At 39.0% G+C, this 17,065-nt stretch overlaps 1 protein-coding gene across 1 annotated transcript in view; it reads right to left on the bottom strand.

The window, feature by feature from the left end:
* Positions 1 to 17,065, bottom strand: part of hcn2b (hyperpolarization activated cyclic nucleotide-gated potassium channel 2b) — a 116,184-nt gene that overhangs the window by 66,801 nt on the left and 32,318 nt on the right. The window contains exon 3 of the mRNA XM_039766653.1: positions 8,973 to 9,134. Coding sequence (XP_039622587.1) covers positions 8,973 to 9,134 — 162 coding nt within the window. The remainder of the gene's footprint in view (positions 1 to 8,972; positions 9,135 to 17,065) is intronic.

Below are 17,065 nucleotides of genomic sequence, written 5' to 3' on the forward strand. Positions count from 1 at the left end.
TTCCTTTTGTTTTGATGACCGGTTGCATCATATTCAGCACTTCGTTTATTATTCTGGCAGAAGCATAACCAGCCTCATTTTATGAAATGATTATTGTGGGTGGGGGGTGATTTGGAATACACTGCCACTGCATCAGCCGTGCAGTGCACGTACAAATATTTTAGCGCACGCGTCTCCAAGTCTGGCGTCGGAGTTTGCTTCTGGGCCACATGTGGCCCGTGGGTTGTCGTTTGAATGTAGACCAGAAAAACACACAGTACTCCAAATGTGAACTCACTAGCGCATCATACTGCCCGAGCACAATACCATTTGATGTTTCATTAAGTACTGTATTTTTATAGCACAATATGTCGTTTTATTTTCATTTGTAATTGCTCCTGTGACCTAGAGGATGAGAATTTATTCATCAACAAAAACCCCAAAATCATTTTCAGAAATTGCTGCCAGAGTCATTCTGCTAATCCTAACATTAAGCTAGGATCCTTTGTCTATCAGTAATGTTCTTTACTGGATACAATGAGGCTATTAGAAATAAACTGGATACATTAGGATTAAAAGTCAAGATGGAGGTAAAAAGCTTAGGGGTAATTGTTGACTGTAATCTGAATTTTAAATCGCATATTAATCAGATCACTAGGACAGCATTTTTTCACTTAAGAAACATTGCTAAAGTTAGACTTTCTATATCACTGAAAGATGCTGAGAAATTAGTTCACGCATTTGTTTTCAGTCGACTAGATTACTGTAATGCACTCCTCTCAGGACTACCCAAAAAAGACATTAATCGTTTGCAACAAGTGCAGAATGCAGCTGCTAGGATCCTAACTAGGAAAAGAAAATCCAAGCACATTTCTTCAGTTTTGATGTAACTACACTGGTTACCTGTGTCATTCAGGATTGACTTTAAAATTCTGCTCATGGTTTATAAAGCCTTAAATAATCTCGCCCCATCTTATATATCGGAATGTCTGACACCTTATATTCCAGATCATAACCTCAGATTCTCAAATGAGTGTCTCCTTAGAATTCCAAGAACAAAACTTAAAAGTGGTGAGGCAGCCTTCTGCTGTTATGCACCTAAAATCTGGAATAGCCTGCCAATAGGAATTCACCGGACTGATACGGTGGAGCACTTTAAAAAACTGCTAAAAACACATTATTTTAACATGGCTTTCTCATAATTTCACTGTAATCAAAATCCTGATACTCTAGATCTCCAACTCATTATATCTATTCATGGTGGCTCTAAAATCTGTACTATCCCCTACTCTCTTTTCGGTTTCCTTTTGGTGGTGGCACATCTACTCAAAGCATCGTGATGTTCCAACAATGATGGATGGATTAAAAGCCAGAAGTCTGTATGACCATCAACATCAAGTGACTCCGTGAGAACCGTAACTACAAAGAGGACTATTTCATTTCTGTTAGGTAGAATGCCCAGAGGGGACTGGGCGGTCCCGTGGCCTGGAACCCTTGCAGATTTTATTTTTTTTCTCCAGCCATCTGGAGTTTTTTTCTGTTTTTTCTGTCCACCCTGGCCATCAGACCTTACTCCTTTTCTATGTTAACTAATGTTGTCTTATTTTAATTTCTTATTTTGTCTTTTATTTTTCTCTTCTTCAGTATGTAAAGCACTTTGAGCTACTTTTTGTATGAAAATGTGCTATATAAATAAATGTTGTTGTTGTTGTTGTTTGAACAGCTATACTTTTGTTATACTTACCCCTGTATTTCTGCTACTTTCTCATATATTTTACTGGGAGCGGGTGCCCATATCAGTAACAACAAGTGCAACGCTGGAATTAACAGTGGCAACAGTGGTCACATTTACTCCATTTGAAAAAATAATATGTAATTCATCCAGAGATATTTTTAAGGAGTAATAACCAATGGGATCCACATTTGCAATCTACACAGCACCATAAAAGCTGGAAGATCCTGGCATTTCAGTGATCCAGGAGGCTGAAGAGACAAGCTGTCCTGTTGCGAGAAACAGTACACAGATATTCTACTCTATTGCCCCAAAAAAAAATTGGTGTTTTGCTCACAAGTGCAAATAAAAGTAAAGCTATTGAAAATCTTGGGATAAATATTTTCTAAATGTTGATTGTTGGCACAAGGCAGTATTGGGTGACAAACTGAACTGGAGACTACAGGTTCATGACTCCACCAAATTCATGGTCATATATTGTGCCAGGTTTAACAATTATCATTGTTAAAAAAGGTTCTGTATATGTAAAGATTTTTGAATGGACTCCTGGAATTTGCTGTTATAAATGAAAATAGATTATAATATAGTATATTCAAAACCTGCTTAGTCTAGGTGTGTTGGTCCGCCAGCATCTATCCCAATAACATCAGACACACAACATAAATCCATTCTGGATAGCAAACCAACCTGTCATATACACATATGGATAAATCTACATATGCTCACAATGGTTCAATTCAGTTTTGTCAGTTAACAAGTCCACATTTTTCAGGTGTAGAAGGCAGCGCAGGCATCCTCAGAAATTCCATGCAAACAGGAGAACAACTTGAAAATCCATACAGCCGTGGCCATATTTGATTCATGTTCATTTAAATTATTTGTGATACTAATAATTTGTATTATTATTAGGGCTGTAAGATTATTTCATGCCTGACTATTTTCATGCCTGCAACCTGTGGTTGCACATCCTGTTCTGGGCTCCAGTGCCTTACCTCATCTGTTCAAGTCTGTCAACCTGTGAATGTCACCCTGATGTCTCTGCATTAACACGATTAAAATTAATAATAATCAAATTAAAATAACAACCAATGAAACATATGAATTTGAAAATAATCAGTTGTTTTTATATTAGTTTTACCATCACAATAAAAAAGAAATACAGTACATTAAACAATACAAACTAAAGTGCATGTAGTCTTTAAACAAAAAAAGTGCATTTAACTTAACCAAAAAATGCATCATTAAAACTGAAACATTTTTCATATTTTAGTAATAAATGACAAAATGTAGACATAAACTATATAATGTGTAAAGCCTGAAGTGCAAAGATCAAATAAACACTTTCACTGTGGTAGGAATTACCGACTTATAATCAAGAGTCCCCTGGTTCGTTCCTGACTGCCTCGTACATTTACCATTTTGAGTAGTGAGTTGCTCTTATTGTAATATCATCATCTTTAATAAAACCCCTGTGTGCGTCCAGGTGTCCGTGTGGGTGTGTCTTCTGGTGAAGTGAGCATGCGCGGGGCCACACGGCACATGTTCAGTCTCTTCCTGTGCATTCCCTGTGCGTGACAGACACACACACACACACAGGCGTGCACGCGACAGACACACACTTACACACAGGCTTGCACGCAACAGACACACACACACACAGGCGCGCGCGCGACAGACACACACACGGTACATGTTCAGTCTCTTCCTGTGCATTCCCTGTGTGTGCAGAGAGAGAGACACACACCCACACAAAGAGAGGCACACAGGCGCGCGAGCGCGACAGACACACACACACACACAGGCGCGCACGACAGACACACACACAGGCGAGACAGACACACACACACAGAGGCATGCGCTTAAGAGAGACAGACGCACATACACGCAGGCCCGCGACAGAGACACACACACACAACAACAACATTTATTTATATAGCACATTTTTATACAAAAAGTAGCTCAAAGTGCACACAGGCACGCACGTGCATTGTTGCAATGTTACTTTTCTTGGTTGTTTATTAAATTACGGATTTTTCAAATGTTCATTTTTTCCCTGTGCTTAAAAAGCATTAAAAAAAGTGTTTATCGGGAGCGGGACGTAAGGCTATAGCACGAACTCTTGCAGTGTTAGTTTTCTCTGTTGTTCAAGATTTTCGTAGTGTTATTCATTGTTTTTATATTTAGTTTACTATTACGCTGTGCATTCAATGGTATAATTAACTATATTTGTGCTTAAAAACTTAAAAAAATATATATTTACACACAGTTCGTATGGTCTGGAACGGATTAATTGTATTTACATACAATCCTAAAGGGGGAATTACTTCGGTTCCACCGAGGTTCCACTGTATTACTGTCCGACAAAATTACTGTACAGGCATTTTACGGAAATACAAACCAGTATTACTGAGAGAGAAAATTAAAGGCACACAATACAGTGACGCATATTACAGCCACATACAAAGTCCCTTGCCATTTAATATAGACTGTTCCTACTAATGTTTATGCACTACTGTTCTAGCGCCCTTTTTTGTAACGGGCTTAATGTCTAGTTATACAATAAACACATATATTTGATTTGCTTCTGTAACATTTACTGTAAATGTATAGTACTTGTAAAAGTTATCTTTTTTTTCACTTTTATTCTCCCAGTCACGGTCACGATACATACTACTACCCCCCCAGGGATCTGACGCTGTTACATTTTATCTGAAACTGGGAATAACTGTAGATGTGAGTGGTGTTTTGAGACAATCGAACTAGAAATTCTCTGATCTTGATGGATAAAAGCTGACACACAAACACTGGCGAATCTGCCTTATTCATATCTCATTGTCACTTGATTTTTTTTATGCCATTTTATTGAGTGTTCCTGCTTACGCTGAATTAGTATGCGCCTTATGGCCCGTGATGTCAAAGCCACACTAATAAAAAAACAGAGACATAGGTATACTGTATGTGATATTTGGAATTATTCATTTTATGACCTTTATAGCACATTTCGGAAAATATTGTGGCACATTATTCATATTCATTCGCGTACCTTCTTGCAGTTGTAATCAGTGGCCGCGTTTTTTTTTCCCCGATCTTGCCCAGTCTGCACAGGAAAGAATGTTCCTCTGCAAGGTGAGCCATAAAGGCTCTTCTTTTCTCAGTGGACCCCGTACATGCCTTGCACAGTACATATGATTTGATCGCCACCAGGTCACGCTTGTTATGGCACAAGCAACCGGCCACCTGCGCGCTCCGGCTAGAACTGAATAAGCTCACGCCATCTGGTATCAGCGAGCAGTACTGGGTAAAAAAAAAGAAAGAGACATATATATGGGACATTTTGAAGAAATCATTGTATGACCTGAATAGTACCAATCAGAAAACATCATCTCTCTAATGCAATATTATTTGAAAACGAATAGATCTGGTGTAAATTTGTTACTTGTAAAAGTTAGCTTTTTTCATTTTTATTTTCTCAGTCTCATTCACGCTCTCCTTCCCCTCCTGATCTGACCCTAACTAACTAACTAACTAACAGCGGCAGCATAAACTCTCAAGAGACTGCGGCATCACAGCTCCAGGATGCTTGCGTTTCAGATGCTCATACATTGCGGTGGGGCTGCCATGAAAAGAAAGCTCTGCTTTGCATAATCTGCATTCAACTTTTTTTTCTTTTTTGGTGAAGTGCTCCCACACTTTAGAAAGTTTCTGTCTCAATTTTTTTTCCATCTTCTTCCCCCTCCTCTAACCGACTTGCCATTGCAACCACGTTTATTTTCCTCTACATTCTTCTTCTCCTCAGACATTCTTCTTCCTTGGTAGGACTGTGTGCAGTCTTGACAAACAATAACAAACGATACTACCCCCAGACGTTCATGTAGTATATTGCAGTTACAAAAAACAATGTGGTTCTTTGTGACTGGAGCCTCTATTGAAGGTTCTGTTTATGACGCGTCGACAATAAAAAATCTGCGTTGATGATTTTTTGTAGTTGACGTTGTTGATTACATCAACTAATCATCGCAGCCCTAATTATTATAGATATCATCAATATTTTAAATCTTTCATTATTCAAGGTATAGGGTATTGGGTCTTCAGACTGTGCATAAAAACATGCAAGGACAGGAAGAATATGCAATCCCTATACAGGCAGTAATGAGGCCAAATTCTAACCCAGTGTTCTGGAACAGTGAGGTGACCACTGGGCCTATGTCACCCCACCATTACTATTATTACTGTTTTTTTCCTTTGCTGGGTTGTGCAGTCAATATATGAATTACTAACCAGGATTGGAAATGTGTTCCCAGTAGTGCACAAAAGACTATTCTTCATGGCAATGCTGGCTTCAATTACTTTATATGACAATTCAAAATAGATGAGCAAAGCAAATCATTTGCCATTGAATAGAAAATACAGGTCAATTGGGCATATGCTAATAAGCTTGATTATTATCCAAGAAATAAATAATTTGGGGTCAAAACTCCCCAGTCTTTTCTAGCTGGGATGAAATTCCCCTGCTTACTCTCAGGATGGTTTGCCTATGAATTATGGTATCATTACCTTTATAACAGCTCATCCATGCAATTTAGAAATACAATAGAAATGAACAAAATTTAAGGAACCTCTGTGATGGCTACCTGAAATACAGTTTTAAGGAAAAGAGAAAAAAACACTTCTATGGTATGGGATTGCAAATTACAAAAAAGAAAAGAAAAAAAAACTTGACCCATAAGAGTCTCTCTGTGAGACTTGATGCACATCTCTGACTGACATGCTCTCCTCTTTATTGCCTTTCAGCATCAATGTGACGGTAAGAGTCTGTTATTTGCTTCAAAGCGGTTCGATTTTTTCGCCCCGATGCAAGTCTCCTAGGCAGCGCCGTGAGTGTTGCTGTCTTCCCAGTAATAATGGACTTATTATTAAATGATTACCTGTCAATTGGAGGGGAAATGAATGGCCTGCAAATTGGGATTAGTTGATTAAGTCCACTGTGAGAGAGTAGGTGCCACACAGGAAGCGTTTTTGTGTCCTGTCAAGGCAGCTACCTTTAAAAAAAAAAAAACTTCTGCTGCCTAGCCATGCAAGGCCAGATAATGAAAGGCAATTCTATGACCACCAATATAACCTTTAGGTTCAGTAATTTGGCACAGAAAGAAACAGAATGTTCATCCAATACAGAGGTACCCTGGTGGCCAAACTACCAGCGTAAATTGGTCAATTTTTAGCTCTTATAGTGTGGCCTACTGACTAAAACACTCTACTTTAAACTACAAAATTAAAGATTCCATTCTCACCTCTAAGCCATTCTGTAACCCAAAAGCAAATCACTTAACTTGCCTATGATCCAGATGTACAAAATGTGAATGTATGTGAACAATTGTACAGATTCCTGATCCAGCGAATCTACTTGGATAAACTAGTCAGACAAGATACATCATATTTTCAAAAATGTTTAATCCAATTCAGGATCAAGGACACCAGAACCTACTTCGGAAGCATCAGATTTAGTGTAGGAACCAACCATGGATGTGGAGCCATTCCATCACAGGGCCCATAAACACAGACCCAAAAAATAATTGCCAATTAACTGTGGGAAGAAAACTAGAGTAGCCAAACAAAAATTCACATAGGGAAAACATGCAGATTACAGACAACACAGTTGTGGATTTGAATGCTGGATTAGTGAGTCAATATTGAAGAGAAACACAGAAATAATAGTAATGAATGGTCTTTACTCAAAACACATGAAATTGTGTAAAGTTGTCCTAGTATCCAGTTTTTAGTATACATTGTTTTGAATGTTTATGATAAATCAAATGCCAGTGTTTCATACAGCACAACTATATACTGTAGATCTGCCTGAACTGTACTGCCAAATCAAATCAATTTAGATGTTTGTGACAGATTTTGTTCTACATGCAGAACTGTAATCCCTTTGCACACCTGACAATCTATAAAGAAAATGAGATGAACATAAAATATGCATATGTATCTTAATTTTGTCCGTGCTGTTTTGCTTGCCTGACACAGCAATTCAAATACTGCCAGCAGGAGTGTGGATCGGGTGAGACAGATTTGCCATTATTGTTCACGCTGCTCACAAACTCTGATCCAAACAGTATAAATCCTAATGTTGAAAGTGGCACAGAGAGACTTCCAAGTAGAAATATGAGTTTAGAAGACTACATTTTTTACTAAGAATTCAGTAACATTATGGTAGGTTACTTGAATTGTCCAGTTGTTACCGGTACTATTTCCATATAATATATGGTATATTTGAAATCTGATACATATTTTTATTTTTGAAGTTATTTATTACCAGTGATATTATTTTCATTGGTCTGCATCTGCTGATGATACGTAGTACTCTACTGCCAGTACACATCAATATCTTACCATCAGCAAGGCTGGCAACAAATACATTTACCAGCATCTTAACAAAGTATAATGACAAAAAGATTAACTAAACTGAACTGACATCAGTCTGTACTGTGCATTTTTTAGATATCATATATTTTAATAATTGCTTGTTTTAGAATACTTATATATAGTATATTATCTTAATACCCATAAATCACAAATTCTATTTGTATGTTTTTCATGTACAGATTTGTTTTTCAAGAGAAGAGACTTGAAATTTTCCACACATGCACAATAAGTCAGGTTTTTGACATGTAACATTCATCTTTTTCATTAAGGTTGAGTGGAGCCATATTGTCATTTGAGTTAATAATTGAAATTGGGTTTCCTTGCCCTAGAAGGAAAACCCAAGAAAATTATATATAAAGAAGCTTTCCAGTAGTAACAATTGTAATGTACTGAATGCAACAAGTTTATAAAGTAATTACAAATGATATCAAAGTTTATTACCTTTATATTTTCACCTTTCCAGTTGCAGCCCTAACACAAATTAAGTGGCATATTGGCATATAAGAGATCTATCCTACTTGCAAGATAGTAAACCCAAATACGACTTTATGTACCAAATAGTATATATATATATATAACAAAATATTCAGACTGTCACAACAATAAAAAAAAAATTGTATGAGAAAAAACTTACACTTTTCAAGGTGAATATTATTCCAAAGTGAGTTATATGTAAAGTATAACTTTATGTGTCAAAACAGTCCCACCACAATGTTATCCTGCATGTACATTTGTATTCTGCAGAACAACTGGCACAGAACACTAATCACTACCTAAAGCAAATCATTATGAAAGGCACTATATGAAATAACCATTTCTGGAAACAGGAACAACTTACCACCATTTTGTTCAAAGAAACCCAGCAATCATTGGGGAAATCTTGGAGCATTGGGACCAAGAATTGCAGACAGCCATCCCAGTGACACAGAAGCAGCATCATTCCAATTAAGTTGAAAATTCTCATCACTGCACTTGCCAAATCATAGGTCATGTGGAAGATCTGTAAAATATAAAATATATATCGAGTATAATATGTCATTGGTCAGTATTTGGCATTTAAAAAAAAATACATCTGCACTGCATTAACACTCCCCAAACCCCGTATTATACCAATAAAGGACTCAGGCAGGTCAGTCACAGAATGTTACTTTCATGCCTCTCTGATCATGCTTATTGTAGACCTTCAAATTTGTCAACAGCTATTTATAAGGTGGTATGCTTTAAATATTTACAGCTAAGGTCTTGTGTTTATACACTAGAGCTGAGCAGCCTGGCACCACTGATACTTAGAGCCAACTATAATGGTACTTGAGAAATTATAAATAAGTAGAAAGATGCAAGAAACTTTGGCAGATGGCCATGGATAATTCACCTATAAAAATAAGAACAAAATGTAAAAAAATACACTAAATCAAATAAATGTTTAAAAGCATATTTTTTATGATTGAAACTAGATTTTGTAAGTAAAGCAAAATTTCAATAATCCACCATTTATTGACAAATAACTCTGGGATTTCTGTATTCACATCATTTTTAAAAAGCATGTCTATTCACACTGAAATATTTGGGACACAGAGCCCAACTCATTTCCAAGAAGGGGTCAACAAAATGGCTAATATTTTTAGCTTATTTATTGACAAAAAGTCAAACCGTTGCAAGTGAAATAACAGTATCTCTTTCACTTATAGTGTATTCTTTAGGTTTAACTGTTATGATTTGATAGTTACCTAATACCTACGCTTCTCAATTGAAAAAGTATAAGCACCTTGCTTCCTATACTAACATCTTTTAATTTTTTTCATTAATTGTAAACATGAAAAAGTTGAAGGCTATTACTAATTTTAGGATGGATGTTCTATTACAACATTGACATATTTTTAATTTTAGAGAAATGTGCATTTTGTATTTACTCACACTGAAGGAAGGCATGATGAAATTTATTAATCTATTAATTCATTTACAGCTGTACAACTCCGCAATGAAGAATAATTCAATTATATTGGTACACTGTAAACAGTACATTAAAATGGCCATGGTTTCCTGTAAATTTAACATTGAAAGGAAGTTAAATATAAGAGTGGAGGTCAAAAGTGGTTTGCTATACCCCAAAAAAGAAAATAAACCCTAATCAAGTGGAATATAATGACTGTTTTACTGCTACAGTGCATCCGGAAAGTATTCACAGCACATCACTTTTTCCACATTTTGTTATGTTACCGCCTTATTCCAAAATGGATTAAATTCATTTTTTTCCTCAGAATTCTACACACAACACCCCATAATGACAATGTGAAAAAAGTTTACTTGAGGTTTTTGCAAACTTATTAAAAATAAAAAAACTGAGAAAGCACATGTACATAAGTATTCACAGTGTTTGCCATGAAGCTCAAAATTGAGCTCAGGTGCATCCTGTTTCCCCTGATCATCCTTGAGATGTTTCTGCAGCTTAATTGGAGTCCACCTGTGGTAAATTCAGTTGATTGGACATGATTTGGAGAGGCACACACCTGTCTATATAAGGTCCCACAGTTGACAGCTCGTGTCAGAGCACAAACCAAGCATGAAGTCAAAGGAATTGTCTGTAGACCTCCAAGACAGGATTGTCTCGAGACACAAATCAGGAGAAGGGTACAGAAAAATTTCTGCTGCTTTGAAGGTCCCAATGAGCACAGTGGCCTCCACCATCCGTAAGTGGAAGAAGCTCAAAACCACCAGGACTCTTCCTAGAGCTGGCCAGCCATCTAAACTGAGCATTTGGGGGAGAAGGGCCTTAGTCAGGGAGGTGACCAAGAACCCGATGGTCACTCTGTCAGAGCTCCAGAGGTTCTCTGTGGAGAGAGGAGAACCTTCCAGAAGGACAACCATCTCTGCAGCAATTCACCAATCAGGCCTGTATGGTAGAGTGGCCAGACAGAAGCCACTCCTTAGTAAAAGGCACATGGCAGCCAACCTGGAGTTTGCCAAAAGGCACCTGAAGGACTCTCAAACCATGAGAAACAAAATTCTCTGGTCTGATGAGACAAAGATTGAACTCTTTGGTGTGAATGCCAGGCATCACGTTTGGAGTAAACCAGGCACCGCTCATCACCAGGCCAATACCATCCCTACAGTGAAGCATGGTGGTGGCAGCATCATGCTGTGGGGATGTTTTTCAGCGGCAGGAACTGGGAGACTAGTCAGGATAAAGGGAAAGATGACTGCAGCAATGTACAGAGACATCCTGGATGAAAACCTGCTCCAGAGCGCTCTTGACCTCAGACTGGGGCGACGGTTCATCTTTCAGCAGGACAACGACCCTAAGCACACAGCCAAGATATCAAAGGAGTGGCTTCAGGACAACTCTGTGAATGTCCTTGATTGGCCCAGCCAGAGCCCAGGTTTGAATCCAATGGAACATCTCTAGAGAGATCTTAAAAATGGCTGTGCACCGACGCTCCCCATCCAACCTGATGGAGCTTGAGAGGTGCTGCAAAGAGAAATGGGTGAAACTGGCCAAGGACAGGTGTGCCAAGCTTGTGGCATCATATTCAAAAAGACTTGAGGCTGTAATTGCTGCCAAAGTTGCATCGACAAAGTATTGAGCAAAGGCTGTATGTACATGTGATTTCTCAGTTTTTTTATTTTTAATAAGTTTGCAAAAACCTCAAGTAAACTTTTTTCACGTTGTCATTATGGGGTGTTGTGTGTAAAATTCTGAGGGAAAAAAATTAATTTAATCCATTTTGGAATAAGGCTGTAACAACAAAATGTGGAAAAAGTGATGTGCTGTGAATACTTTCCGGATGCACTGTATATTAAAGAAAAATGAGCTCAAAAAGTCAACTGCATACAGTCTTTTAAATAAATGTTAATATGCAGGCATCTCCAGGCATTTAGTGTCTTCTCTAATCAAACACTGGCTACATATTTGATCCTTTGATATGTGATGCTTTTCTACTCAGCAACAACCTGTTAGTGTGTCCTGAAAGTCACCAGTGACACTTTCACTACCCACTACTCTTATTGACATAAAATGGTTATGGTGATACACTGAAGATTACTAATAATCAATGCGTCAGTAAGGTCTGTATATTTAATCAGCTTTGCTTTCATATATGTAGCCTATTTATGAAATATTATTCCTTCACATACAATATGCTTGTTTTTCTGATTACTAATTTTACTATTATTAATATTATTATTCTGTCTAATCTAATCACTATGTTACAGTGCTCGATTTTCATTTTTTTTTATGTTGGGATAGACGCCACACATGAGTGGGTGCCCCAGATGGAATGGGATAAGATTCCTTATCTGGACAGAAGGCCAGCCCAGAAGCATGAGAAGGAATGCAAGGATCATTCTGCCTCAGCCAGGAGACAGACACGAGATGCCAGTTTGAAAGTGGCTACACTGGTGTCGTGGTAGAGTTGGACCAAGGAACAATACCCAGCTGGGAGACCAGTGTGATGGAAGAGCAGGGGACACTACCTGTTAGGAGTACATACACCTCTGATACACTTGAAGGCAGCATTCCTAGGCTATGCTGCCTGTATCGACGCCCACAATGCAAGCTGGGAACTGTAATCCCATTGGATATCTTTGTCAGGCTCCATAAGTGCCGCCAGGGGGTGCTGCAGGGATCTATCATCTCTACTTTGTGAGGTTTCCATTTACATCCAATGTATTATGCTCTAACACCCAAAGTACTGTCATGCCCAAGATAAAAGAAGCCACTCAACCTCATCCAGGTGAGTTGGAGTTGAGTGTGGAGGATGGACAAAGCTCGTCTGGGATGTGTGGAGGAGAAGAAAGTAAGAAAGAGAGAGAGAAAAAAATAGTTGTGTTGTATGTATGCCACTGTTGAATCCTTTTCAAAAGGTGTTTGTGAAAATAAATATTTTTTATTATTCCAGGACTTGTGTCATGATGGTTGTGTCTGGGGTTTGGTGTTCTGTAACGCCCCTTCCTGGTAATAATGTATTGCTTGAGTTTGTTTTCATTATTGTGCTAAATAAATCAATGAAAAAGTATTTCTTGGACACTACAGGGAGAACGTCAGAGAAAGTTGTTTGTTTCATAGGAGTGGCAAATCTCCAGTAGGACACTATCTGGTTCATTGTTTAAAAACACTATTATCTTATAGTTACAAAAAGTGTTAGACTACCCTGGCATTTGAGATTTCACAGCTTCTGGACCCCGGCACTATGGAGCACCATATCTGCTGATCTAGTTTATCCTTTATGACCACTAGGGGGCGCTGCAACATTCCAAATCCCAAACTCAACCACACTACACCAGTCCTGGGTTCAAATAGCACATGTTTATTAACAAAAATACCTTACAATACGGTTCTTTATCAATATTCTCTTTGCCTTTCTCTTTCTCATGTTCCTCCACTCCGCCCTGGCGAGTGTTGCCTGGATGTGGCAGAGCAGCTCCTTTCATCTTGGACCTGAGAGTACCTCCGGTGCCAGGGCATAACCTGATGGAGACACTTCCAGGTCAATTGGAAGTCCCAAGAACCAAGGAGCACATCTCCTAGCAGCGTCCCTTAGTGGCACCCAGAGACCCTAACAGGGCAGCTCTATGGCACTACAATTCCCAACATGTCCTATGGATGCCTTCTGGTGCACCTGACTCAAGGGTTGCTGCCACCTAGCAGTTCAGGGAAGCATGTAGCTTGAATATATTGTTTCCTCCTGTTCCTTAATTATAGTGGCCTCCTGGCCGAGTAATGAATCATATCCTGTTTTTGTCAGGATGCCAGCCCATGCCTGTCATCTATTACACCTCTATAAACGTCCATTGTTGCTCTCTGTAAACATACCCAATCCAAACCTTACTAATGGTTATATTCATCTCTGTCGTCTATTATCTTGAGACTCCTGACACAGCCAGACTGTGCATTTTTATGCTAAAAGATTATTTAATACAAGCCAAGTAAAAAAAACTACCATTTGTGCCATAATTGGTACAGAACAATTAAGTGGGCGACAGCGTATTGGTTCATTAATACGGGGGAATACAAACAGTGCAAGTGAAGAGCTTATAAGTAAGAAGAGCGCAAAGCTAGAAGAGACAGAGAAAAGTAAAGTTAACCTCATAAAAAGGCAAACAGCAGGCAGCTGAGAGGGAGAACAGTACAGGAGCTTAAGGGGAAAAGGTGTAAAATATCTGTAGCAGATCTTAGTGTTACCATTTAAGTTAAGAAGAAATTTAATTTTAAGAAAGAAAAAAAAAAATATATAGTTAAGGCAGCTTAGTAATCCCAAATCAAATTTTAATAATGAGGCCAGTGCAATGCAAGTCCTGTTGGATGTTGGACTTTTTAGATGATGGTTTGGAAGAGCCAGTTGTCTATGAGGGCTACATCTGCAAGAGATGCCAGCTGATCCAGCACCTCGAGCTCAGGGTCGCTGAACTGGAGGAGGAGTTGGCTGACCTGCGTTGTAATAGAGAATTGGCGGACTTGGCCCAGGTGTCCTTTAGAGAGATAGTGTGCACCCCTAAGGTGGCGCGAGGAGATTCCAGACCAGACAGGTAGGAATAGGTGGGTCACGGTCGCAAGGCGAAGGTAAAGGGTGCACACTGTCCGGGGCATCAACCCCAGAATTAGAAGTGTCTAACCGTTATCATGTCCTGGCGGAGCTGGACGGTGACTCTGATAATTCTGAGGTGGTAGGCAGGGTTGAGGAGCCCCAACGGGCCACCTCAAAACCAGTTCCCAAAAAGAGAGAGGTAGTGATAGTTGGGGACTCAATCATTAGGGGGATTGAAGCGCAGGTGTGCTCCAGAGAGAGAGAGTCTCGTACGGTGTGTTGCCTTCCGGGAGCACAGGTGGGAGACCTCCCTGGAAGGGTGGATAGGCTCTTGGCCAGAGCGGGGGTGGATCCAGTTGTCATTGTCCACGTTGGAACAAATGACATACATAAGGGTAGTCTGTCAGTTCTGCGATCCAAATTCAAAGAGTTAGGTACCAAGCTGAGGAGCAGAACTGACAAGGTAGTCTTCTCCAGTTCTGCCTGTGCCACGCGCCAGTCCAGGTAAGATTGAGGAGATTAGAAGGCTTAACGCGTGGCTCAAATCTTGGTGCAGGGTAGAAGGGTATAGGTTTATGGGGCATTGGGACTCCTTTTGGAACAGATGGGACCTGTTCCGCCGTGACGGGTTACATCTGAACCGGAGGGGCACCAATGTATTGGGGAGGCGTATGTGTAGGCTAGTCGAGGATTGTTTAAACTAGGGAATGGGGGGGCAGGGAGTTTAGGACAGGCCAGATTTAGATCTATACATGGAAGAACAAACAATGGTGTAGAAATAAAAATGCATAGTAATGTAAATTTTAAGCAAACACGTAAAGATAGAAGGATTAACACATTAAAAATAGCTTGCCTTAATGCTAGAAGTATCAAAAATAAGGTAAGTGAGTTGGAGTTGTATGTAGCAGAGCACAATTATGATATTATAGCAATAACGGAAACCTGGCTAAATAACAAAGATGGGGATGAGTGTAACATAGAGGGATACACATTTTTTAGGAAGGATAGACAGAACAGAAAAGGAGGTGGGGTTGCTGTTTATGCCAAACAGGAATTAAATGTAAGTCATCTTCAGTTGGATGATGAGCCCCATCTTAGTGAGGACATGTGGCTTCGCCTGGAAAATATTAGGGAAAAGGTCTCATTTTAGGAGTGTGTTATAGACCACCCAATTCAGACAGTAATTTCAACACACATCTTTTAGTAATATCAAAAGGCAAGTTTACAGGGGATATTATAGTCATGGGGACTTTAATTATCCAAATATTAACTGGGATAACCTTACAGATGGAGGAGCACAAGAGCAGGAGTTTTAGAAGTAATCGCGACTGTTTTTAACACAGCATGTTAAAGCACCAACAAGGGGTGAAGCCTATCTGGATTTAGTATTCTGTAATAATCAGGATAGAATTGAGGGTGTAGAGGTGATTGAACCACTAGGGTCAAGTGACCATAATGTAATACAATTCTCAGTATTTTGTAAGAGTACAGATGCAAAGACTAAAATTGTTAAGTTGAACTTTAGTAGGGCTAATTTTGAGCAGATGCGACAAAGTCTAAGTAGGATAGACTGGGATAAGCTTTTAAATGTGGAGACAGTCGAGGAGCAGTGGAACAGGTTTAAAATGTTTTACATGTAATGCAGGACAGATACATACCTAAATTTGGAAGTAATAGGAAACTAAAAAATCTCCACGATGGATTAATAAAGATTTAAAAAGAAGTTGCAAAGGAAAAAACTGCTGTATAAGGCATATAAGACTAATGACTGCAAAGAGAACCGTAGCGTATGAGAAAATGAGGGCAACCATTAAGAAGGATATCAGAGAGGCTAAAAGACAGTTGGAGAGGAATATAGCAGATAAGGCAAAGAAGACCCCAAGAGATTCTTTCAGTATTTTAGTAGTAAAAGAACAGTTAAGGAGGAGGTCAAGTTCATCAGGAATAGTAAAGGAGAATTAAAAGATACAGACAATGAAATAGCAGATGCCCTAAACTTACATTTTTCTGAGGTGTTTACAAGTGAGCAAGTGGATAACCTGCCAGAGGTAAACACAACTACTAAGGAGGTACTGAGGGATTTGGAAATTGTAGAGGGAGAAGTGCTGCTCAGATTAAATAAGATGAAATCAAACAAATCACCAGGCCCAGATAATATTTATCCTCGTGTTCTTAAGGAGGCTAGTGAGTACATATATAAACCCTTGACACACATTTTTAGGAAGTCACTGTGCACTGGAGAGATTCCAAAGGACTGGAAAATGGCAAATATCATCCCATTATATAAAAAGGGTGACAGGGCAGATCCAAGCAACTATAGGCCAGTAAGCTTAACAAGCATCACAGGAAAATTAATGGAAGGAATTATTAAGGATAAGATTGAGCAACACATGACAAGGACAGGAGTTAT

The sequence above is a fragment of the Polypterus senegalus genome, chromosome 10 (genome assembly GCF_016835505.1).
Source record: "Polypterus senegalus isolate Bchr_013 chromosome 10, ASM1683550v1, whole genome shotgun sequence".
NCBI classification, from domain to species: Eukaryota; Metazoa; Chordata; class Cladistia; order Polypteriformes; family Polypteridae; genus Polypterus; species Polypterus senegalus.